This window comes from Periophthalmus magnuspinnatus, chromosome 11 (assembly GCF_009829125.3).
Source record: "Periophthalmus magnuspinnatus isolate fPerMag1 chromosome 11, fPerMag1.2.pri, whole genome shotgun sequence".
Taxonomy (NCBI): domain Eukaryota; kingdom Metazoa; phylum Chordata; class Actinopteri; order Gobiiformes; family Gobiidae; genus Periophthalmus; species Periophthalmus magnuspinnatus.
The window spans coordinates 13,012,768-13,038,430 of NC_047136.2; the positions used below are offsets into that span (position 1 = coordinate 13,012,768).

At 39.0% G+C, this 25,663-nt stretch overlaps 2 protein-coding genes across 3 annotated transcripts; both read right to left on the reverse strand.

Annotated features, from left to right (window-relative positions):
- Nucleotides 1–244: 244 nt before the first annotated feature.
- LOC117379092 (uncharacterized) lies at nt 245–5,500 on the reverse strand. Its single transcript, XM_033975804.2, has 3 exons — nt 4,616–5,500; nt 1,758–2,037; nt 245–1,222 (listed from the first exon to the last, which is right to left on the reverse strand). The coding sequence occupies exons 1-3, from the start codon at nt 4,852–4,854 to the stop codon at nt 938–940; spliced, it is 804 nt and encodes a 267-aa protein (XP_033831695.1). The 5' UTR covers nt 4,855–5,500; the 3' UTR covers nt 245–937.
- A 1,923-nt stretch (nt 5,501–7,423) lies between these two features.
- On the reverse strand, nt 7,424–25,647 carry sfpq (splicing factor proline/glutamine-rich). Of its 2 annotated transcripts, XR_008648881.1 has the most exons (12): nt 24,528–25,647; nt 23,610–23,795; nt 23,232–23,533; nt 23,058–23,153; nt 22,394–22,590; nt 22,046–22,130; nt 21,279–21,390; nt 21,145–21,193; nt 20,691–20,794; nt 8,425–8,480; nt 7,893–7,971; nt 7,424–7,541 (listed from the first exon to the last, which is right to left on the reverse strand). XR_008648881.1 is itself a non-coding variant. In XM_055225198.1 (10 exons), the coding sequence occupies exons 1-10, from the start codon at nt 25,500–25,502 to the stop codon at nt 16,806–16,808; spliced, it is 2,217 nt and encodes a 738-aa protein (XP_055081173.1). In that variant the 5' UTR covers nt 25,503–25,599; the 3' UTR covers nt 16,478–16,805. The 2 variants fall into 2 exon arrangements, 1 of the variants encoding a protein (XP_055081173.1); XM_055225198.1 differs by lacking the exons at nt 7,424–7,541; nt 7,893–7,971; nt 8,425–8,480 and adding an exon at nt 16,478–16,916 and having other exon boundaries at nt 24,528–25,599.
- Nucleotides 25,648–25,663: the final 16 nt, after the last annotated feature.

The window sequence follows — 25,663 nt, forward strand, 5'->3', positions numbered from 1 at the left end:
TTTCTCCTGTCAACATTTACTACTTACCTCTGAATTCACTGTAACAGTTTACAGAGATAGTAGATAATAGTAAAGGTAACAGAAAGCACCCACCTCGGATTAGGCTAACAGCTAACAATTTGCAGCTAGAAGTTTTTTAACATAAAAAAATAAAAAAAATCTTTCCAACCCAACCTGCTGGCTTATTAAATTAAGTTATACAATTAATGTTGAAGCTGTTATGTAAAAATAGATTTATTAGCCTATTGATAACATGTTGAGATGCATATTACAGAAGATAACACAAAGTTAAAGGCTTTACATGATGGGGAAAAGCCAAAATACTGAATTATTAAATAACACTGTAGAAATACCTAAAAATGTTCAGATTTATTTACAGGGAACAATTCACTGCCTTGTATGGAGCTGAAGATGCAAAATCCATATTAAAGTGTGCACAACAGATTAGACTACTAATTTCTCTAAATCAGTTAATGTCATTAAATTTAAGATTTTACTAAAAAATGTGCAGTCTTTTCTAGTTTTGTTTATAATTTGGACATGGGCAGCAAATATGACATGGAGATAGGTTACCTAGCAACCATAATGTTAACAAGAGCCCAAACTTGTCTAAATTAAACAGTTATGATTTAACAAATACAAATAAATGACAACACCTTTATTTTGTTGAATCAGTGTTTAAACTGTCAGAAAAATGCCTTCAGTGATGACAGGTAGCGGGATTTGATTTTATAATTCACCGCTACTTCCTTTTTGAAAAGTAGAAAACTTTTTGTTTTCTACTTTTCTTCATAAACTGCCACTTGGCTGGTGCAAACTTATGATGAATATTTTCATCAGGTACTATCCCACCAAACCAAGTAATAATTAGAAAAATATATTAATCTGTAAGGTGGTTTGGGCATGCACAGAAGAGCTATAGGCAGTCACATCTCCATCAGTCAGACCCAAGGCAGCTGTGGCTCCAGTTCTTCTTGTTGCAGTGCAGAGCTACAGTCTGTGGAGCCCCCTGTTGGAGCTTGAGAGAACTCATCTTATGGTCAAGCTCATCCATGAAGCCCTCATCCACAGATTCGCTGTCCTCTCCCTCGGCCTCGGAGGGCAGAAACACGTGGATGTGGGGTCTGGAGGGTCCTTGGACTGCAGCCGGAGTGGAGCGGGGGCTACACAAGGGGAGGCAGGTTTTACCCACCACAGACAGGGGCTCTGACAGAGGGGAGACCTGTGAGTACAGAGAGAACTGTTTATTACATTTTTTACAATAAATCACAACAGTAGAAAGGGTAAAAAAAATGCACTTCTATTGTTATGACATTCTTTTTAAAAAATCCTATGGTAGAACCTTTCAAAATGCACAGCTAAGACATACACTCAGATATGTGTCAAAAATTTTTTCCAGTGATAAGGCCCACTCTCCATTCCACCCAACAAAATCAACACATTGTCGATACTAATGCTAAGATAATATTTCCATAAATACAATGCAATATAAGTGTAAACATATGATACTACAGAGGTTGGCGGCTGTTTAGTTTTTTTTTTCCACAAGGGCACATTCGGGTCCAAGCATGGAGCCTGATCTTTCGTGTGGCAAATCCTCATGGGCTGTAATCTATTACCAGGCCACAGATTGCCTATGTCTGTGATACTAACATAGTTCAGTCAACATGAAGCAAAGTTCTTAAATAATTTCACTTTACATTTTAGTGATTATAGTTGGAAGAACTGTGATTATCTAATTTGTGTTGCAGCTTTACCTGTGAGGACAAAGATCTGAGCTCAGAAGAGAGTGTGTGGGAGTGTCGTCTTTTGGCTCTGGGTTTGAGGCTGGGCTGGATGGACTGGGAGAAGTGCAGGTAAAGGGGTCTGGAGGTGCTCTGGGGGGTTGGAGGGGGGTTGGGGGAGAGAGCTGAGGGTTTTGTAAAAGAGGAGGAGGAGAAAGGGGTGCGTTTATGGAGCAAGCTGGGACCACGGGCGCAAGACAGACCCCCAAATAAAACACTGTCGTTGTGAGGGAACAGAGAGGGCTCGCTGAGGCTGTGGAGAGAAAACAAACAGGGACATGGTAAATTTGGATTGTAACAGGGTGGTCATAAAATAGATACTCAGATTGTAACCAATACTGAAATTAAAATGTAGTAATCACACAAATAGGACATAATTGAGTTTTCTAAATGTGTATAAGACCACATGGTAATATAATAATAAATGAAAGTTGTCTTCCGATTGATTCATTATGGTAGCCCTATCAAAACTGGTATCAAATATTGAGCCTATTTCTTACCCTTAGAATATGTAGTTTTAATTGTATTATTGTTACAATACTAGTTGGAAGTATCAAGTCTATTGCAGAATTTACCTCATTATCTCTATACTAGATAAAAACAATAATATTGCACTGTGTTTATAATCATGATTGTGGTTAACCAGTTTCTATAACCACAGATGTCCCAGGCCTGACGGAAACACGGCTGCCAATCTGTGCCAATGGCCTCTCCGTGTATTACTAATCACATTCAAACACTATTCATACTTAGGCAAGTTGAGAAAAGTGTCTTCTCTAAGAAGACAAGAGCAATATGCACTGGTTGGAGCTGGGATTGAACTGCCTACAATTGGGTCTAACCCATGTAATGTTACCATAATAACATAGTGAACCGTTATAACCTTAGACATATAGCCTAGTTAGTCCTATGGTATATTCCTGGTTCAGGCCTGGTCAAGTCCGTATTGAGACATAGTTTAGTCCAAATTTAGAGCTGATGCTGGTTACAGTGAAGCTATGTGACGTCTTCATACTCGCACATACCACATTAAAATTGGAACTAAACCTGAGCTACAGATGTGAACACATCACTTTTAGACTTTGTTTGACCACTGTCAGACTTTGATTAGTTGACTAAGGCATTGATTTGAAACTAGTGTGCCAGGTTTCACTAGTGTGACTTGGAAAAAATAAATCTAATTTTGGTTTATTCACACCTACATTGAAAGGTGTACTGTGTAACTTTTCTGGTGGAGGGTCTGTTGCCTGTTCATTTGGAGAAGTTATTTCTGTGCCCAGGATGTTCCACAGTATTAAATTAACATTTCAGTTAGAAATGTTTTAATTGTCTTGACAATGGTGGATTCCTATTGTGAGGGTGTCACCTCTGCACAGATCTGACCTATAACTTGGCCTGATAGTGTCACCTCCTTATTTCCGTGGAGAAAGAAAAGTTAAAGGCCACTCTAGCACAACTGCATTTTTATGGAAACAAAACTGTGATAGACCCTTTACAATAAAAGTTACATAGTTCAACTACGTCCTGAAAATGCAAAACAATCATCACTGTCAAATAGAAACAATCAGAACACAGGGGTAAGGAAAATATTGGCACAGTTATTTTTTAAATGTTGTAATTTGGCAAGGTGTTCTTTTTTTTTTTTTTTTTTTTTTACCAAAGTGGTTGAAAAATACAGGATCAAGGTGCTTTACATCTGGTTTGATTCATATTCAGGATGCAGAGCTCTATAAGTTCTAATTGTGCTGATGTGGTCATGATTGGCAGTGTTATTGCTAATAATTTGTGACGGTTATTTAACACTCTGCAGCCTGGGTGAGAGGAGCCCATCAAATAGTGATGTGTGAGTGAGTGAGGTGTTCTCTCTGGTTTCAGCCAGAGTTCAGCCAACGTGCACCACTGTCCACTCCACCTGCATGGGATCAGTTTCAAACCTGAGATTTGCTTTGGGCCTCTGTGCTCACAGCTCACAATGCTACATAATCCTATCAAACTATGACTTCAACAGGAAACTCACACTGTAATTCCAGACAGTGAAAAGTGACAGCCACTTTCACTGAAAAGAAGAGATGAGTGCCATGAGATATTGATCACTAACCACACAAAAACAATTGGATATCTACCTATGTGATGGTTCACTTGGCCACATTAAGGTTCAGTTACAAGTAGGTACTTAAAGTGCACTTGTTCTGGATTAAGTCATGATGTATGTTTGGTTTGAGCCATTTTAGTTCTGGTTTAGTTCCAAGTTTAGTCGCAGTTAAGCCCTAAATTTGATTTGGTTAATGTGCAACGCACCCACAGCCAGATAGAGGACATGCAAACCCACACTATGGAAATTGAACTGTGCTTTACATCTGCTTGTCTTATATATGGTGATATACATTTGATAACTTCCTGTCTCTGGAGATGTCTTTGCGTTGCTTGAAAAGTTCTACAGCATGGCATTAGTGTTACACATCTTGCATTTAATAAATTTCTATTGCTCAAAATATATGAATTCCTATAGGGAGCAGGGTTGCCTCTCCAAGGATCTGACCTGTAACCTGGTAGTCTCCTGCTTGCATTCATGGAGCTAGAATACCATACTGTGGAACTTTCCAGGCACCTCCAAACCCTCTAGCAGAAATGTTCCATAGTGCACATTTAAGATAAGCAAGAAACTGCAGCAATATAAAGTGGGTTCATTTTAATATTTGTGACATAACCTTTTGCCATTAGTGTTCAACTTCTCAGAGCACCACACATACTTCTGCAAATAATAAACAGTACGAGTTCACAAATCCTTCGGTCATAATAATTTGTTTTACCTTGTCTTGCTTTTGTCTCACCTGAGCCGGGCCATGCTGCTTTTCCTCCGAGGGCCTTTAGCGGTGAGCGCAGGCAGTCGGACCCGGGCTCCGACAGCTGTGGGCGGGGGCGGTCCTGGAGGAGTCCCGCTATCCAGCAAATACGTCTGGACCGAAACGCTGCTGCCGTATTTCTGCCTTCGAAGACACGGTCCTCCTTCTGTGTCCAACCCAAAACCGAGCACAGCTGCTGGAGGTTCCATACCACTGGACACGCTCATTTTTGCGCAAAAGTTGGAGACAGCGGTTTTCTCTTCAGCTAAAGTTTAAAGCTCCCCCTTCTAGTTTGGGATTGCATGTCTAGTGAAAAAAACGGTGCCCCTGAACGGACCCGGATCTGTTTTTGTGTACCTGGGGGTTGAACCTACAACTCGAGACGCGATTATCAGGCCTTCCTGTGTGGGCGGCAGCGGGCCAGCCATGAATGTTGCATGTGTATAAAAGATGCATGGACTAGCGTTAGTTTAGGAGGACACCACTTGACAATGTCCATCTCCTTTCCCTCAAAGACAGCTCGGCTTACACGGGCAGTCAGCAGGTGGTACACAGATGGAGATATGGAGAACACAAGAGTGAGTAAGTGGAGCAAGTTTGATAAGTATTTCGTCCAATCAACCCCAAAATAAAGTCACGTGACGTAGCGCGCGCACCTCTTTTATGGCGTTACATTAACTTTTCTGCGTGCATTTTGAATTTTGTCCAAACAGTAATTCATATGGACCTAAGACATTGCATTTATGTCCCATTTAGGTCAGTAATTTGAATCTAACAATAGATTAAGATGTGGTTCTTCTGTACTGTATGCAGTGGCCTTCCTTATGTGACAAGTGAAGACATAGGTAGTGTTAAATAACGAACGACAGAACACAGAAGGCTCAAAGTGTCTTATATAACATGGTACGTACACAATGTTTAAGCAACCTACTGTTCAGGTGGAAGTGGATTTTACAACAATATAAATACAAAACTGAATAAATTGGCCTGGTATTTAATTGCAATTAGAATGTAATGTTCATAGCCTGCTTTTGTCTCTTCTTTTAATGGCTGATTATAGCAGTTTATTGAAGTACTTAGTTCACTTAAGGCCTGGACTGACAGTTTTGCGAATTTTATAGCTATTACTTGTAATTAGATATTACCCATAAATTTTGTTTATAGCATAGACAATACAGCTCTTCTGTGTATAGGCTAATGCAATGTATCACCATGCTTGATATGTCAATAGTTCAATAGTGATTCAATGCCCATTTGTATTCATCTGTTCATTTTAATTTACCTTGAAAATATATTATGGAGCCAATAGCCATACATTGCTACCTTTCTAATAACTACACCTCAATTTAACAAAGCATGAAGAAAGCAAGTAATGGTAATGAACAAACCATTTAAGAATGACTAAAGCTCCTTAAGAGGTTTGGGAGAAGAGGTAAGGCTGGGGTACAAAGTTGTGTAGTTTATTAAGAATGATTCACACTATTTGTTCATAACTATTTAAGTCTTCATGGTTTATTAAGACCAATTACGTGTAGTCATTATAAAGTGTTACCATTGTGGGACACTAATGCAATAAATTAATATTGAAAAACTATCAATAATAGTTGCATGTTAAGTGTAATTTAGACCTCAGACTTCATTTTTACAGATTACCTAAATGACAATTAATGTCCACTGGGTTTTAGCAGCACTGGTGTATTTGGTCCGGGTGCAGTCCAGGTGAGCACGGGACTGAATGACCCACATTGAGCTCTTCTGGCCTAACTCCAGGATTCACAGCCAACACTGAGCAAACTACCCGTTCCAGCAATGGAAACATGGCACCTTAAGACCTTAGATATAACTTCAGTGAGCCAAGCACATGACAGAAGAATGTATTTGTAATAGGGGTGTCACAATATAAAATTTTAGTGTAATGATTATGGCGAGAAAAACAGAATTTAATTTACTTTTCAGTCCAATAATTCACCATTCCACTAGTATGTGACTGGTGTATGAAATCAATCTTTCTGAATAAAGCTCTGATGGAAATTTAAGTATATTCATGTTGTGAAGAAAATATTCTTATCGTACGTCTTTAAATGCATTTGATCTTTGTCAGTGTGTCAGACCCAGACCAGATATTAACATGTGTGAAGGGTCTGTCTTCATCCCACAGGAAACTCCTTGTTGTACCTGTCCAAGTGTAAAAGCTTATTATCTCATGGCTGTGAAACAAAAGTCACTGCTTTGAAATGTATGTAGCATTGTCATTCTGGTATAAATACTCAGAGCTCAGATGCTCGGGGGACGTAAGAGAAGGGAGACAGACCAAGGTGAGAGGTGCTCTGAGGGAATGGAGTAGGAGAAACTTGGGACGCAGAAAGGCTACCAGTCTGTGGCCAGGGCAGGTCTGGGCCTTTTCCTGACTGTATCTGCTATAAGAAAGAATAAACCTTACAAAAATAACCAGGCTTTGCAAATGGATTACTTTTCATCTAGAATTGTAATTTTTCCACATCAAAGTCAAGTTAATGGGACCATAAAAACCCATTTTTCTGAACATAACTTGAACTGAATTGTTTTGCTTTTTAGTTCTTAAGATTATATTGTGCAAACCATTAACCAAATAATCCTGACATCCCTAAATGGTAAAGCTTGTATTAAAAAGATGCATAAAGTTTTGCTGTTTGTTAATATGCTTACCAATCCTTTTCAGCATGTTTCCTTTTAACATATTTACATTACCTTTCTGAAACTATACAATTAAACAAAGTGTATTCATCAAGTTTATAATAAGGGGACAAAATGTGTAAAGATGATTTTAAATGCAGTTTATTCTAGCATTGTTTTTCTTCATGATATTTCCATCTTTTCCCATATTTGCACGTTGTGCATCCTCTGCTGATCATCCTGAGGTACTGCACCTTCTGATCTGAAAAAACAAAATTGGGTCGTGTATTTGAAATTAAACAATTTGAATATTCTCATTTTCGTCAATTACATCTAAGGCCTTTCACACTTAAAATCACATCTAGTATCCATCTGGGATTCAACGCACTGATTTAACCCTAATAAGACCTGAGTAAATCCAGATTTAGTCCCAGTTCTTTTGTTTTAATGTATTAGTTTAAATGATGAACAAACAAGTAAATTTGTACAACATTAAAATCGTTTTACTAGAATTGAAAGTTTGATAATCTATACCCAAACTACTGTATGACTAGTTTCATCAAAATCATGTTCTATACATTTGTTGCTATAAAAAAAACTTTGTAAATCTCACCTTATAGGCGTCCTCAAGTCCCCAGTGTGATTAGCGACCGGTCAGCATTCAGGTCTCCAGTCTTCAGTTTACTTTTTAGCTACAAAAAAAAAAAAAAAAAAGGAAATTTCATTATTCCAAGATTTTAGATTCAGATAATTGACAGAATCAAGATGACATGTATCGGTTGGCTGATATTTGCTCTTTTGTATAGGTATCAGCCTTAAAGGTTCTACACAGGCTGATATTTTCCTTTGATTGACCAGCTGTCTAAAGACAACACTTAAAACTTTAAACACTTCAGTGAGATAACTACACAAAACAGAACTACACAGTTTTAAAAATACAATACAGGTTTATGGTAAAAAAAATAAAAAATAAAAAAAGGCTGTGGGAAGTTTGTACAATATTTAAATGGCATAATTTGAGGAAAATAATCAAAATTGGTCCATTTTGGTAGAGCTCATCAGCCATTAGTTTCTGTGGATTCCGGCCAAAAAACAAACATACATAGTCAATCTCTAACTGACAGGTCTTAAAATGTTTTTCTTACCAGACTCAAAGTAAACGTGTGATGGGTGGTCAGCCTCCTTCTATCGATCGAGAATCCTAAAACAACAGAGACACAATGAGGATGGAGCAGTGGAGCAGGTTTCAGTCTTCAGCGTTTTGGTCTAATGTTTATGTAATTTCTATGTGTAGAACTTGATGCAGACTATCATGTAGTACTAAACCAGGGTTTGAAGAAAAACACTGAATTTTGTGTTTAGGTTTATGTATCCCATTCATTCTGCTGCAGCTTTACAGCACAAAAGCACAACTCTACACCAGGGTTCTGCAGATGATCCACAGTAAACCTCTATCCACAGTAAAAATACCTTATAAAACCACAGGAGCAGTAATCAGGGGATTGTTCTGGCACCACACTCAGAGATGGAGGATCAGCTGACTGAATGGATCACAGTGCAGACAATTATACTTCACAAATTCTCTTTTTCATCCAGAGACAAATATTAATACTTCATTGAGGCAACAAAAGCCACAAACCATGGAATAAGCTCAAACCACACGCTATGTCATGATCAGCTCTTCCACCAAAACAATCAAGAGTGCTGAAGCAATATTTGTTTCACTACAATTACTCCTCTTACAAATATATGAAATCAACTCAAATGTTTGAGAGAACAAAACGGCAGTACCAAGTATTAGGTTTAAAATGGTCAATAATGTCATCTACTTTACAGATTCATCAGCAGTGAAATTCTCAACTGGCGAGTTGAGTCCCAAACGTTTAGAAACGTTTGGATGGCCGCAAAAAACCCCCCCTAAAAATAAAGATGTATATTCACCTATAGAAAATGTTAATTAAGAATCACCACTGTATTATGGTATGATAAAAAAATAATTGAATCACCAAGTCTTGTTGCACTTTTTGTATTTCATAGTGTAGTCATCTTCCCAGGGCCACACCAGTTGAGAACCATTGATGTTAAATACAATAGTGTTTAATCATTTTGCAGGACCGGTAGCAGCAATACCGTGGTTCAAAGAGGCAGCAATCCACTGAACTAATGATGACATTGAGGAGAAATGGGCTCAGCGTTGTAGATACTGCACATGCAGCATTGAGCATCAGGTCTGCTGAAAAAACTAAATGTACTGTATGTTGACTAAAGGAGTTGAATTTATAAAGTAATATGACTGATGTGTAAATGCATTTAACCCCCTTTTTTTTTTCTTTTTTTTTTTTTTTTTACACCTGTTGGATGTAGTGCCATTGAACTAAAGCATTTCAAAGAAAACAGTTTCATTTATGTAATATGTGATTACAAAACTACAATGATACATAAATTGTCCCTGCATTTTGGATGAAATATGATATGAAAATTGACAAATTTTAAAACCACTTTCCATTATTTTTTACTTTTCGTCCAACCTCGTTTCTCACAAAATGCCACTTGATTGATGTAAACTATAATATTTCCCATGGATACTATCCCACAAAACCAAGAAATAATTATATAAACTTTAAAACCCAATCATATGCACTTTAAAGAATGAAGGCTCAGGCAGTTACTCACTTAGAGCATTACTATATTCAAGGCACTGGTGCTGAACTGTTGATGACACAAGGTTACAAATAGAAGGCATTCTGCACTACTACACAAATTTCAGGGCATTCAGTCACAATAAATATTGGACAAAACAGTAAAATATTTTAGTACAACAATGCAGACCATTGGCTGCAACTGCTTCATTCAAACAATATTCAGTGAACAGTTACACCACTAAAAGTCAACTCACGGACAAAACATGTTTATTGCAAATGCAGTTGGGTAAAGCTTAGAACATGGTGCATTTCTGCACTGAATGGAAAAAAAAACAAAAAACTGCCACTGCTTATATTCAGCAAACAGAAAACCAACACACAATCCACCACTAGAGGGCACATCAACACATCTGCACCGTGATGCCATTCTTCTGAAGTGTGATGCCAGACAGCTGGGATTTAACACAAGTACTTTGCTATTTTACATTGTGTGTTGAGTGTACACTTACCTCAGGCAGTGGCTCAGGTAAATACCTCTGGGGCAAACATGTCCAGGCTTTACTGTGACTTCTACTGCCCCTACTGCAGACCGGGGCAGTTACAGCACAGCCACACAGCACACAACACACCACTCGCTCAGGTAAGTGCTCAGGACTGGGGTAGTCAGTCTGTCTATGGCTCCATTTAGAAACATGAAAGGAAAGCTGAAGGAATGCTTTGGGGAACTAGTAAAATATGTATACAGTTCAGACAAGTCTTTGCCAGAACAGAATACATTAAAATAGCCTCACAAAGTATCCCAGTGCCAAAGGTGTCACAAGTGTGTTTTTTGTCAGAGCCATATGACGACAGAATATAACAGAAACCATAAGAGTATGGCAAGTATCTCCTCAGTAGTTATACTGACCCAACCCTGAAGTAGTGAAAAACTAGAGGGCAACAAGTCCCCTCAGCTATTTAACTGAGCAATGATCCAGAGTTAACACACTCTTTGGAGCGGTAAATGTTTTATGATGGGGTATTAATAACACCTATTTAGATCCCAATGTTACCTTTTATCGTTTAGAAAAAGATGCATCAACATGATTTATAATTTCCACTTTTCTTTTTTTGCTAATATTTTGTTTTTGGTTAATGAGTCTCCCGTCCCTTGCCCCCTTCAGAGTGCCATCACATTACAATTTGTGCCCATTCTGCTAATCAAAATATTGCACATTGCATCAGGTTTGTGAAGTTGTAGTGTATTGTTTTGTAACCTGCTTTTGTTTATTTATGGAAAATTGCTGGGGGGGGGGCTGAGTCTTGGACAGAACCATAAGGAGGGTTCGACTAGTGCCCGAGAGAGATTGCTAGATTACTCAATCATGCATGGATGGCAAAACAACTTCAGACATACTTTTTAATGAGTGACCAACGTTTTTTTAGCTTTTCATCATGTTATGTTAATTTTAATACCCCCTCTTTAATTATACTACTAATGCATATACAGGGACAATCCACTTTGACAACTGGTCAGTGGACACTGAAAACTTTATAACTACGCCCATAACAAGTCACAACTTCAAATCTTAACTTGTCATACCTTCAAATGTGCAATTTTAGATGGTGGGAATATATAGCAAAATTTGTTTTTGTTATTTCTACATTATCGCAAAAATGTATCGAGTTGTTACAAATGGTTCCTAAATTGTTATGTCAAACAGGCCTTGGTCTTTATGAAAAATGTTTAGTATCCACTGAATGTCATATGGAATAGACAGATGTCCAGTAAGGTAAAATGTTAAACCTTTCAAAGATTTTATGTATAAAGTGACTAAAATTTTACCACTGAAAGATTATGTTGATTTAGAGAGTTCCTCCTTCACGTTTTAAGATGTTCATACCTGTTAAAGAAAAACAAAAGTACACACAACCAACACACAAACAGAGGTTTAGAGTATCCCAAGACTTCACTTTAGTGGTCCTAAAAGTAAAATACGGTGGTCACAAACGTATGTCTAATAGCCTAAACAGCAACACCCTATGTGTATGCATAAGATGCACATCAAACATTTTTATTCAGCAAGCCCCAAATCCTCATAACTACCTTTAACTATTTTTATAGAACTTAGAGAAACATGGACAACATACTTGAGGCTCAAGACACATCCAGTGTGCTTGGCAAAAGGTTTAACATTTCTGGGTTTCAGTAGAATATTAATCATTTAATTATGCAATGGCCAATGACCCATTTTAGTCCATTTTATTTTGTTAATGCCCAATATGACACCAATAAATGGACTCTGTATTTTGGTTGAGGTATATTGTTTGTCCTCTTCCACGGTCACGTTGAAGGAGGTGTCAGATGCAAAGTGTCAGGAGGAGTGCGCATTGGAGTGCACCACCCAGGGACCCATCTCCAGATCTCCAGGTCGGCTTAGTCAGGACTACCTTAACTGACAGATTTTACATGTTGTGCCATTTTTGGGTTGAGTGCATGGAAGGAGAAATATTCTCTGCACAGAAAGGCCTGGCACTGTGAGGAGAGAGCGCTAATCATTTTGCCACCACAGGTGGGTCTACCTGGTCTACTACTGGTGCAAGTGAGTAATGAACCATTTACTAAAACATTATTATCCTTTAGGGGATGGGCTGGTGGCTAATCTATGGCAACACTACAGATTCTGGGCCCTGGACCAGTATTTAAGAGCTTACAGAAATCGATCAGCTGTCAAAATATTCAGCCAATCTCTTATGGGTATTGTTGCTTGCAGCAACAAATGAGAAACTAAAAAATTACATTGAGAATACAGAGCAGAGAACAAAGTTAGCAAAGAGGAAGAAGTGGGTTTAGTACAGCCCAGTAGTAGTAGTAATCTTAGAGCCGTTTTCTGATTCCAAGACTGAGCAAAACCAACAAGGTGTGGGAAAACTGACCCACATGTGCAATACTGTTGGAAATATGCTTTTAATGATATTTTTCCAAAGTAAATCATATATTGTTTTTAGACAATAGGCTTGAGTGTAGATCACACCTGTTAAAAAGTGGTACAAACATGCAATATCAATCAATATATCAAATAAACAAAATGCAAAAGGTCTGAGGCACTCGGTCTTTGAAGTTTGCCCTGATCAAGACCTGTGTGAATTGAAACACAAAAAGCAAAGTCCGAGTGCCTCAGATCTTTTGCATTTTTTTTTTTTTTAACCTAAAGTATCTCCCTCCCAAGGACTTTGACGAACACCCGGTTTTCAGTATAATTTATCTGTAATCCAGGTAAGCGCTCCCAGTATCTTATTCTCATAACCAAATACATACATATGCTTTCCGGGGTATGGGGCCATTTTGCCATCTCAGTTGTTCAAAACAAATCTACAGTACGGATGCTGCAATTTATGAGACAGTCCAACAATTCACCATGCAACACAGGAGACAGACCCAGCATTTATATTAGAGCAGTAAAAAAACTATTTAAAAACTTTAAGTATTTAAACATGGAATTGACACTTAAAGGCATACTATGGGGCAGGTGATTTGAGTACCACCAAATGAATGTCAGAACAGCCATTTCAAAGATTTAGTGATGAACTTTTATGCCACAAGGCAGTGGTTCCATGCTTGAATCCTTCCTGTACAAAAGTGTGCCAATACCAAAATTGTTTTCCCTGAAATTGATGGCAGATTGTGCCACAACGCTTTTACTTTGAGATGGGACTTGCACAAGATACTCAGAAATGGGCTTTTTGAGCCAATAAATGCAGTAATGGCTGATAAGTCATAGCTTTATGGAATTGTACAGTTTCCATAGTTTTAGGTTTTCTGTATTGCATAATTTGGCTAAGAAAAAAAACAAAGACACTGTTCAGTTCTTTACAGGTTGCACTGGTGCCGTTTGAGGGCTGATGTGCTTTTAAATGAGCCTTGGCAGCAAAGCGATTACTGTTCCATGATAAACCATTTCTGATGGGCCAATCAATCTTGTGATTGTATGAACATCACATCACAACTTTATACTTGGCATTATGACCAAACATTAAAATCTTTGACTTCATTCACATTGACTAATAGTTTAAGACAGCCAAGTAAATATTTTATTAGATATGAAGTATTCATTCTTCAAAAAAAATTTGTAATTAAAAACAAAATCATGATCTGATCTGTGTGATGATCTGCCATTTTACTACCCCTTAAAAGGCAATAGAAAAAAAAAAAATACAAAGTGCACATGAATCTTTGATACAGATCTAAATACTGATCTAGCTCCAAACAAAAGATATTTTGCCATACCACCCACCCCCATTTTGACCTTTTCCAGTCAAGCGTTCAACACAAAACCTCCATAGTATGCCTTTAATATTAAATCAAAATACACAAGAATCTTCCACTTACTGTATGCTTTGACTTCACCTACCACTCGTGTCTTTGCTCAAGAGCAGAGCATTGAGAAACGGGTCCTTTGGTGCCAAAGTAGTGATTTGATGTAGACATCAGGGTTCTGCTGTGGCAGCTTGTGGTTTTCCATTTGTTGTGTTGTTAAAGATTAAATATCTCTGTCAAGTCAGAGTCTCCAGCTCCTACAGTGTCAGGCAAGGCCGAGTGTTTTAAATCAGAATGACGAGACTGACTTAAACAGAGACAAAGTCCCGGTCCAGTCCGTTTAAGAATTTGTGAACTAGGTTCCTTCAATTAATTTTCATGAATAAATCAGTGCTTTAAACTACCATAAAACTGTTTAAAGCATTTTTCTGAAAGAGTCTGTACCGGATTTTAATTTCTTCTGGTTGAGATATATGGACTTGACACTGTGAATTTTATTGTAAATGTAGCTCATTGTTAATGCAGACCATTGTAAATTGCATAGGTTACATCTTTCAATCTTAAATAGTTTCTCAAAGCATTTTGTTGGGTAATAACAGAAGTTACAGACTGGATGAAAGCGAGTGAGCCTATGGAGAACATTATTCACTAAGAATCATGCGAAACTGCTGCCTAATACTATTCTAGACAGACTAATTGCTTCTGTCACGATGGAATTTCAAAGGCGAGAATACAACATTAAGTGAGGAGAGATTGATGGGAACTCTGTGGACCAACCACATGAGACTATCCCAGACAGTCATTTCTACCACTTTGATACTGCATCTGTGGGCAAAGCTACGGTTCACACCCATGGTTTCAAATCAGGTACAGGCCCTTTAAACAGATAACGGCCACTACCAAAGTCAAGGGTTCAGTCACAAAAGTTCAGTCACTTGTCAAAAAACACAGAGCCCAAATTCTCCCATCTGTATATGTAATGCTTATATAAAAGTGATTTTGATTGCACAAATGTACGTCGTGTGTGCAAAAACACAACTGCATTATGCAAAAGAATTGGGTATTAAAATGCCGGTGGCTTGCGCAACACGGAATATTAAAGCCACTCCTCACTGTAATCCTGAACAACGGCATGATTTCTGCCTTGTTTTGCTATTGGTCATGTGATATGGATAAAATGCCCGAAAGGTAAAAAAAAACAAAAAACTGGCTGGTAGATTAAAAGAAAAAAAAAATGCTTGTCACAAAAAACACAAAATTAGTTTCTGGTGTGGATTCAAATCCAATGTGTTGACCCCCTGAAGCTCAGTGTAAAGACCCCTACCAAGGCATTTCCTGCTGTACAGACTGTTGAAGGCGTTGCATCATTTACCCAAGGACGTTGAGTTAATTCAAAATGTTAATTCTTCACCAACTTCCAAGGCTTTCCTTTTACAAACTTTGGACTAGACTTCGGTTGGAAAGACAACTTGGCACTTTTAATATGACAAAAAAAAAAAAAATTATTCTATGCAGTAGATTCCAGTTGGCAGGCAGTTCTCAGCACAGACATTAAAACTAAAAATACCCAATTCATATTGTGAGCAAGTTCGGCAAAAATACTCAGAATATACTCAAAATAATGATGCTACTGATGCTGGAAAACTGATGTCAATGTAATTAAACTTCTTCCATGATTTAGAACCGTGATAAGTGGGTCATTGGTTGGTTCCAACAAACCATTTACTGCCAGTGACCAAATATTAGTGGATGTTTCTTCTGTAAATTTAAAAGAGCTTATTCACATACCAAGCCATTTTTAGTTGAATGAAATACAGCATGTACGGTTCCAAATCTGTATTATACATGTGTAGAACTGTTTGGTTTTTTGTTTTTTTTTTCCTCGTATCACAAATTAGTGTTTACACATGACTATAGTAATGCATTTACATTCTAATGGCCATGAAATCACAGTAAAAACAAAATTTTAAATTAATTCCATCAGAGCAGACAGTGTGGGCTGTGTCAGCATAGCTGGATGAGGTTCAGTTGTTTCAGAACATCTGTAGATGTATCCGTCCAGAAATGGAAATAATTAAGCACCCTGCCAATGCAGTCTTTTAGTTTGAACCCTGTGCAACCAACCATCTGTACTGACCCCAGGCACACTGTACTAATCATGCGGAACTAACTCCTGTAACAGGTGTGTCTGTACAAGAATTGAATCATTTTTAACCAATTGGTTGCCCATTTACGTTTTAAAAAGTAATCAGTATAAGATTTTCCTCATAGAACCAATGTCCTTTATTATATTACATGCGTTGACTCCAAATGCAATGGCACAAACACAGCCATAAAAAGTTGAAACATCACGACGACTCACAGAGATTATTACATTTGGGAAAATTACACATGGGTCTTGAGAACTACTGATCACATGATTGTGACCTCTTCACCTACTAACATTACAAAAGAAATAAACTGACCTTGTCATAAAATGAGTAAATAGTCAGGCTAAAATGCTGCAACACTTGAACTTAAATACAAAAATGACTCAACATGTTTCTGTAAATTCTATACAAAGAGTGCTGCTGGGAGCAAATGTGGTTTAAAATCGGGGTTTCTTAGCGGGACCATCAAACTCTTCACGGACCCTGCCGTAGCCAGGGTTACCAGGACCCATTCCCCGAGGGCCGCCCTGTGCGAAGCGCTCGCTACGCTGTGGGGCAATAAAGAAGAGGGGGCAAGTACAGGGGGTAAGATCACACAGTTCATGTCCGTGAGGTTTTAGCATCGGCGAAGACGATTATTAGATATATTCATAATAATCAGCAGGAGACACATCCAAGGAAACGTTCCAAAATGAAGGTCCACAGGCGCCACAGGTAACATACGGGAAAAGAAGAGGGTAATGCTACAGTTAGTGAGTGCCTCGCCAAGAAGCAGGATCTCCAGTTCATGCTACAAGTAAATGTTGCCTGAGAGGTCACGGATTACCACAAATAATTAATGTTGGCAAATTTGTTAAAACCTAAAGGACAAAGTCATGCATGGTGGTGCTTAAAAGGAAACCACCAACAGTATTCAAGATTGTAATGTGCTTAAAAATCAGTAGGATAACAGTGGCTACAATCAAACTATAGGCTTATCTCTAATTGCTAATACCTATGTTACACTAAGCAAATCAAAAAGTAGCAACTTTATAGTTTAACTTTTAACTTGCTTAAATTTGAACGGTGCAAAACTGAATCAACAGGTTTCTGTAGGCTAGTTTTCATATACCATAAAACACAAAGAACACTGCTAAAATGCCTTATTGTAGGCTGTAGGGGTAAAGTACATTAAGACCCAGCACTTGGCCAAGTTATAATCCACATAGTATTAAATGTCTGCTGCAAAGTTACATGTTAAAAAATGAAACAGTAAATATGGAAGGAGCTGATATTAGCATCCTCATCTGTAGCCTTCTTCAAGCTCCTTAGCGGTGCTTTTATGGATACTCTTCGGAGTTTATGGCAAGGTTGCCAATATTTTGCAATGGAATTGGACAAATTTAATAGCTCAAATCACAAAAGAATATGGAATTCTCATCTTAAGAATCACACTCATAGCCACTAGAACAGGAATTATGGAAAAACAATTTGACAAAGTTTTTCAGACAAACTATATGGAAAAACATGTTTATTAGTACAATGCCGAAAGTGTGAAATCCTTCAATTTTCTTTGAAATGGGCCTGTAGATCAACATTCCTCCAGTCTGATTATGAAATCGATCTTTCAAACTGCTTAAACTAATAACAAGCACAGTTAATGCAGTATACAATATAAACTGCTAGCATAAACTGCCACATAACATTTAAATTCATACTTTTTTTGGAATGTAGCCCATTACCTGTTATTTTCCTGCCCTATAAAAACAGTGACTAAAGGAAAACTTGAAACTCTGCTAAATATGTTCTGTACAATTTGGTACAATGTTTTTTGCATTTTTTCATTCTGTTCCAGTTCAGGCTCACAAGTCACAAGAGACAAGGAAAAAAGGTTTTAGCTCCTGCGATATTAATAACCCTTCACTACCATAAAAGCACTGTTAAGGCTGAAGAGCTTTGTTATGCCACAGATGTATTGAGTCTATTTAATTATCTGTATAAAAAATAAAATAAATAAATAAATCTTTGACACAAGCTCAGGTGAACATATTTTTGTGAAACTCAGACCTACAAAGACTTACAAAAGCACAAATGGATAAGCGGCCATTGTTTGAGTAAAATCGACTTAAAGTGAGCGATAACTGTCACAAAACCTCACAGGCTAAAATACTACCTGCAGACAAATCTACAAAAGGGAAGGTTTGTGAACATCAAGAAATAGCCCTTCATCACCTGGGGTTTAATATATTTGGCTAATGCCCTTTACAAACATGCACGTTGAGGTGGACCTCTGCCAGCTCAGATGGAGAGTGTATGGTTTTCTGTAAGGAGTGATGCTCACTTTTTCTACCTGGAGAGAATACTTCCAGGGCCCTGGTGCAGAGTAGGGCTGTTGAGTATTGCTAAGGGCTAAACTCAAGCCCCGAAGCCTAAATATGGCCGCCCATTGAAATAAATGGGCAGTGCTCAATGGTGCACGTAACTAGTTTAGCCTTTATCAGCTAGGTAAATCCGGTCCTGCCATGCCCATTGACCATGTGCAGTTGATCCTCCCCCCATTATACTTTGCTGGTGTGCCGCTTCACACTTTCGTTGCACAAAGGAGGCAAGGGAATAATAAATAACGCTTATGCTTCCAGGGAGCCTCTGAACCATGCTCTAAACCTGTGGCTCGTTCATGACAGTTCAGCTCATTCGCATCGCTCACATGCTCGCGCTCTGTACCAATGATTAGCCACTAATCCAACTTGAGAAAGCTCTAGACTAGCAATATCCTACAAAAGTTATTTTAATAGATCCATGGCTAAGATACAAAACGTATCTCAATAGCCCTAAAATGGGATTTAAAACCAACTTGATATTTTTATTATAGAATAAAAAGCATCAGATTTTCAGGTCCACAATGCCCCACAATTGATTTATGAAAAACAAATTTTAGAAGAGCAGAGCCCTAAGCCTTATTGCTGCTTTCAGCATGTAGTCAAGTGTACAACTCGACAATTTCTAATTCATTTATGCAATTTAAAGGTTTTACAATACAACATCTTGTATAGATACACTCATCGAAAAAAAGGGTCTCAATATAGTGCAGTTTCAATATTTTGAGTACATCCTTAGTGTGGACGGTGGGGGGTGTTGGCTTTTTGTCCAGTGGAGAGGAGAACCAGGCATGGAATCTTATCCAATTCTTCTAGATCCATGGTCCTCTGGCAATGAAGCTGTGCTAGGTCTGCGCTAGTATCGCACACTTTACTGACATGTACTGCATAGAGCAGGCAAAGAGTCGGAGACTGTAGCGATCACCCAGGTGCACGGTTTGTAAAGGGCTTAAAAGAACTAGAGCACAGCTGATGCCAGCTGGGAGTATGGGTACTTGGGCAGTAATAACAGCCAGACAAACATGTTGTCAATATCACAAAAACACACATTACAAAATCTTTGAAAGTTCAAATTCAATCACAATTGTACTTTTGAACTGTCTATCCTTTCTGAACTATGTTAATTATAAGCTAATTTCCAAAGGAAAAAAATAAATAAATATATATATATTTCAGAGTGATGAAAATGTCCACCATTACCATAGCAAGTGAGAATTTAAACCAATGTCTTCAGGTAAAAAAAGGCTCAAACTTTCAAGTGGAAACAAACCTATGAATTGATTTGCAATTCCAACCCCATTATATGTATTACCCCCTATAATTCAACATAAGGCAGTTTGTTCTAAGCCTATGAAATGAAATGAGCTCAATAAATCATATATAGGCTGCACCATCCCCTTCAGTCAGTCCTTGATTAAAATTTAGTATAAGCCAGATACATCAACCTGCACCAATGCTGAGGTACAAAAATGCATGATTCCATAGTATGCTTGCCAGTCCTAACAAAAAGTTATAACTCTACAGACACTTAAAATACAGTTGTGTCACAAAATGTGCCAGTAATGTAACCCTAAAAAGGTTCTGTGAGCACAAAGCTTGTCAAAAACACATGCCTCCTCAAAAGGTGCCTGTCCCGCTCACCTCAGACAGGGCTTGCAACTGCAGCCTACTACACAAGATACAATAGAGTGAGCAGTATTATGCTATGAGACACAATGTAAAGCCAAGAGTTTTAGTACAGGCTGATGGTCACTGGCTTAATAGGGAAAAAACATAAGAACATGACTTTGGGGTTTTGGCCAGCAACTGTAACTAAACCAATACGCCACCTATTCAACCAGCTTTGAAAAGTACAGAAGGCACAGTAATACTATATCCAACATGCACAGCCACTGGCCAGCTCATTTGTGCAAAATCTGAAGAAACTAAAAACTACAAATCTTTCTCAAAAAGGGGATACATTACCATGTCGTTGTTCATCAGGTTGGGGGATGCGCCCATTCCTTGCTGTCCCTCATAGCCCATCCCTCCCATGCCAAACTTCTGGCTTGGTGTGCCAAAGGACATGTCTGCACAGAAGACAACTGGATTAGTACCACTACTTAACGTATTCTACTGGAGGTCTGTGTAATCTCTCAGTGAACCAGGTAGGGTCCATGGTTCCACAGCAAAAGAAAATTTCAGAATTCATCGTCATGTATGAGTGGCAAAACTTTTGTCTAATTGACTGAACCTAATATTTTCTTTTATTATTGTACTGGAATAAAGCCAATATTAAATGAGCAAAAGCATTATTGACTTATTAGAGATGGCCTTGATTGCTCCCAGTCTGAAAACAAGCTAAAAACAAGCTTAAAACGACAATGTACTCATAATGTGCCAATGTTACAATAGTATATCTCTATTATATACTACTCACCTCCCATGCCCATTGCACCACCTGAACTCATTCGCATTTCTCTGTCCCTCTGTAAAAAAAAAAAATTAAACATTCAATATTAAAACTAGCATTACAAAGATGCTGACTGAGATCTGCCTAATGTAAAAACTCACATCCATGAAGTTTCCTGTCCTGTAGTTCTCTTCACGCTGACGACGCAACTGTTCCTCCATCTCCCTCTTACGGAGCATCTCCTCCTCACGTCTGCGACGCTCTTCCTCCTGCCTGTTAAAACAATAGTATTTAGACAAGCAGCCCACACAAGAGTACAGTACAAAACAAGTAAGAGTAGCAAATCTGTTACAATAACAAATTTTGAATATACTGTTGAAGGAAATATACACGATAATATTGAAACAAATTTATGCCACCGACACAACTCTATAGCAGGATTTCCCTCCAAATCTATTGCATCTCATGTTCATTAACATATAGAATAGTCATATAGTGCAGCAAAATAACAAGGTTAGTGCAAAGAAAGTACCCACAATAAATATTGATCCCAAAAGTAATTGTTCTATCATGTATTGAACAAGTTAACAATTGGCCACTACTAGGTCTGTCACAATAATTACCATTTTTTTTTTCCATCATTGATGACAATATTTAGACAATATATCCCCAATGCATCAAGATGTGCCAAAATGTCCTTGTAGTGTCTCGTTTGAGGCACAAAACATGAATTCACCAAATTAACCACAGAAAGCTGGAAATAACCATTTATACCCGTTTCGGTGATTACAAATAGATGTTTCGGCTCTTTTTAAGGTTACTTTTAGTGGCTTTAAAATACTTGACATTTTACATATCTCAAACAATTGTGATATTACTTATTTTTTTGAAAAATCTCCCAAATCCAAGAAGGAATAAGGAAGACTACCTGAGCTGCATCTCTTTGCGCTTTTGCATTTCCAGGCTGTGCATTTCCTCCATGCGTCTCAGTTCTTCCTGTCTCCTCAGCAAATCTGAAAGCAACAAAAACATTAATTAAAATGTCACATTTTGTTAATACCACATGTACTCTGAACTTTAGATTTCACTAGCCCTGTCACATAAACTAGACAACTTTTGGATTATTCCAATATTTATTACAATTATCAATCTCATCCTCATCGAATCTTGGGGAGGTACTCTGATCAGACTGTGGTACTCATTTTCACTTCATGCTATAAAGACATTTCCATGTCAAGGTGAATACATAACTATAGGACAACAATTCAGTATTTACCTTGTCTGAGCAGATTCGCCTGATGCTCATGGTAGGCATCTTCCATCTCGCTCTCCAGTTTCTCACGAGCTTCACGCATGTTCTTCTCAACCTGCTGCCTCTGCTGCTTCTCCATTTCATCCAGAGACTTCCAGCGCTTAGAGTATTCATACTCAAAGGAGCCAGGGTGGGCAAAGCGGGGTGGCTGATCCCTCTCCCTGAAGAGTTATTGATTACTTTTATTTTGAACATGACAGAACAAAGTATGAAATAATAAAGCATGCTTGTCTACATGTTTTAATCCTATCCAACTCATTTTCTTAATTTTAACAAAGCATTAATCTATGTAGTCTGCCCATGTGTGCTAGAGCTAGAACCTAAGCTGTAACCGTTCTATTACCTTTTTATAAAATGTGGTGAATGAAGACAAATATATATGCTAAAAATATTTATAGTATACACTTCAGTTACCATTGGTTGATCGGCATTGTATCAAGTTCAACAAACTAGAGTTGGTTTGTAATTAAATTGTCTTTTTTCTAGGAACAGGGATAAAAAAAAGCTTACTGGAATATTGATGTTACCAAAACCCCACCCCATTCCTGATAATCACACCATCTGCCTGAAAGAAGCAAGGCATTCGCACAAAATAATGAGATCAAACAGCTGACCAATAAAGCCTTACCCTTGGTATCTGGGATTCTTCTGTGCCAGTTTCTCAGGGAGGCCATCTTCATCATCAACCTGCTCCAGTGGCTCAACAATAACAGGCCGTGGAGATCTAGGAAAATAGTAAATTCACAGATTAGTTTTAACGCAAAAATGGTACAATTAATATAAAATGAGCTTGCAAACATACGAGGTTAAGAGGAAGACACCCTCGTTGCATCTGTCTAGGGCTTTTCTGGCTGCAGGCTTGGATGCAAACTCAACAATTCCCTTCCCTGTAGAGCGTCCACGGTCATCAACAACAACAATGGCCCTTTCGACCATCCCAAACTGTGAAAAGGCTTCCTCCAGGAGTTCATTGGAGACAAAAGGTGACAGGTTTTTCACAGACAGAGCAGCAGAGTGAGTGGCAAACCTCACACGCAGGGGCCTTCCTTTCACAGGTGTGTCATCCAGCTCTGCCTTAGCAATTTCTGCAAGTGCTCTAGACTCCTACAACATAAGAAAAGCACTGGTTAATAACACATTAATAAACACATACAAATTACACCATAAAGCAGAAACTTACCAGTCGGATAAAGCCGAAACCTTTGCCTTTGTTGATGAAGACTTCACTGGGCTCTCCATACTTGGAGAACATTTTCTTAAATTCATCCTCAGTAATGTCATTGGGCAAATTGCCAACGAACAAACGGCACCTCTGTGTGTATGACTTCTCGCCTGGTTTCAGCAGCATGGAGAGTTTGAACTCCATCTAAAAGAATAGGAAAGGGGTTGAATGAATGATTTGGAGGAATATATTGCAATTTTGTGACTGTACTGCAGTTAGATTTGCAATTTATGTTTTAATAATTCTGTTCAAAATTCACACTTTTAAACACTTCCAGAAAAAAAATCGCGAAAAGGCTGAAATACGAACTGATAAACAAGATCCACATATCAGTCCATTTACAAATCTAAACTACGGGGTTAACGGTATATATGTAGAATAAGACAAGGTATTTTGTTGTTTGTAGAGGAAATTGTGGCACTCTGAAAACTGCAGGTTTTACGATTTGCTTGACGTGTCTAGTAGAATTACGATTAGATTGCGACTAACCCTGTAAGATCGCAGCCTTTGTTAGGTCGTCGCCCATCCCCCACGCCCCGACAGTACTGACCTACATTTAAGGGCAGCACTGCAACTGGACGTGCAGATTATGTGATTATTAGCCATCTAAAATCATTACAACACTCAAAGCGACACTTTACAAACTTATTTTAGATTTTTAGACAGCAAACAGAAAATCGTGTTTACGGACTAAATTCACAAGATGGAGGATGTGGACCGAATGTAAGGGTAGTCCGATTTGTTCACCGTCAAACACGCATACAGAATTTGCGCATCCAATTCACCAAAGCACCGCCCGTTCAAAATGCAAGGCCACGTAATTCAAACGCACCTCGATGCTAACAGCTAACAATGAGGTCGAGAAAAACGACATACCTTGGTCCGCTCCATGTCCGAATCCTGGTCGGTCTCCATGGGTTTTGATTCTTCCATTTCTCTAGACTTTGCAGCGGGTGGTCGTTGTTGAAATCCTGATCGCTGATTCTGCTGATGGCCTCTCTGGCCCGGTCTCTGGCCTTGCATCTGCAGGCCTGGTCTTGGGCCGGTCTGGTTTGGCGGAGGCCTTGGAGCTCCCATCCCGGGCCTTGGTCCCTGCTGCTGGGGGCCTTTGTTCTGGTTCTGTAACTGCTGGTGAGGTGGTTTGGGGGGTTGATGCTGGGCTGGTTTCGGAGCCTGTTGTTGCGGAGGTTTGGGGGGTTGGGGCTTCGGGGCCTGTTGGGGCGCTGGTTTAAGGGCTTGTTGGGGTTTAGGAGCTTGCTGTGCTGATGTTGCCGGGGGTTTTGGAGCCTGTGGAGTCGGTGGTTTGGGGATTTGCTGGGGGGATGGTTTTGGAGCTTGCTGAGGTGCAGGTTTGGGTGACTGCTGGAGTGTATTCTGGTTCTGCTGCTGTGGAGGTTTCGGTGATGGCAGAGATGCGGGCTTTGGGCTCGGTGGAGGAGCTTGCTTCGGCTGCTGACCGTTTACGTTAGCCGGTAGGGCCTTGATTTGCTCCTGGACCTTGTTAGCCTGATTGGGCGGAGGTGGAGTTACTGTAGGCTTCGGTGGCGGCGATGGGATCTTCGGAGTTGAGGGAAGAGCCGGTGTTGTCGGTTTTGGTTGCTCGGGCTTTTCTTCTTTTGCCGGAGCCTTCATGGTGAGCGCGGGGCCGGGAGTTGGAGGTTTCAGTTGGTTCTGGTTAACCGGCTTGTTAAAGTTGGTCCGTCGATTTTGGTTTTGATTCTGGAATGGATGGCTCCTGAAATGTTGATTTCCCATGTACCCTCCACGCATAGGGCCTCCGGGCCCACTGCCTCTTCGGGGAGCAAAATTGTTCATCCCCATCCCACCGCGATTGTGGTAAAAACGAGACATCGATTAATTTTTATTTCTAGTTTACCAGATAATAAGAAAAAAATCGGTAAGTTCTTGGGTAATAACCTCGCCAAACTTGTCCCTAAAATGGCGTCGGACCACGGCCGTGCTTGAGCTATGTAAAGAGCTTCCTCTCCCTCTGGAGAGAGAGAGAGGCCCAG

What these genes read in the sequence shown, in the direction of transcription:
- LOC117379092 (XM_033975804.2), bottom strand. Translation starts at nt 4,854, where the DNA reads ATGAGCGTGTCCAGTGGTATGGAACCTCCAGCAGCTGTGCTCGGTTTT. An exon ending in AGCAGCATGGCCCGGCTCAG is followed by an intron (nt 2,038 to 4,615) that starts GTGAGACAAAAG and finishes TTCTCTCCACAG; the next exon opens with CCTCAGCGAGCCCTCTCTGT. An exon ending in TCAGATCTTTGTCCTCACAG is followed by an intron (nt 1,223 to 1,757) that starts GTAAAGCTGCAA and finishes CTGTACTCACAG; the next exon opens with GTCTCCCCTCTGTCAGAGCC.
- sfpq (XM_055225198.1), bottom strand. Translation starts at nt 25,502, where the DNA reads ATGTCTCGTTTTTACCACAATCGCGGTGGGATGGGGATGAACAATTTT. An exon ending in GTTTCGGCTTTATCCGACTG is followed by an intron (nt 23,534 to 23,609) that starts GTAAGTTTCTGC and finishes CTTATGTTGTAG; the next exon opens with GAGTCTAGAGCACTTGCAGA. An exon ending in GGCGAATCTGCTCAGACAAG is followed by an intron (nt 22,131 to 22,393) that starts GTAAATACTGAA and finishes TGTTGCTTTCAG; the next exon opens with ATTTGCTGAGGAGACAGGAA.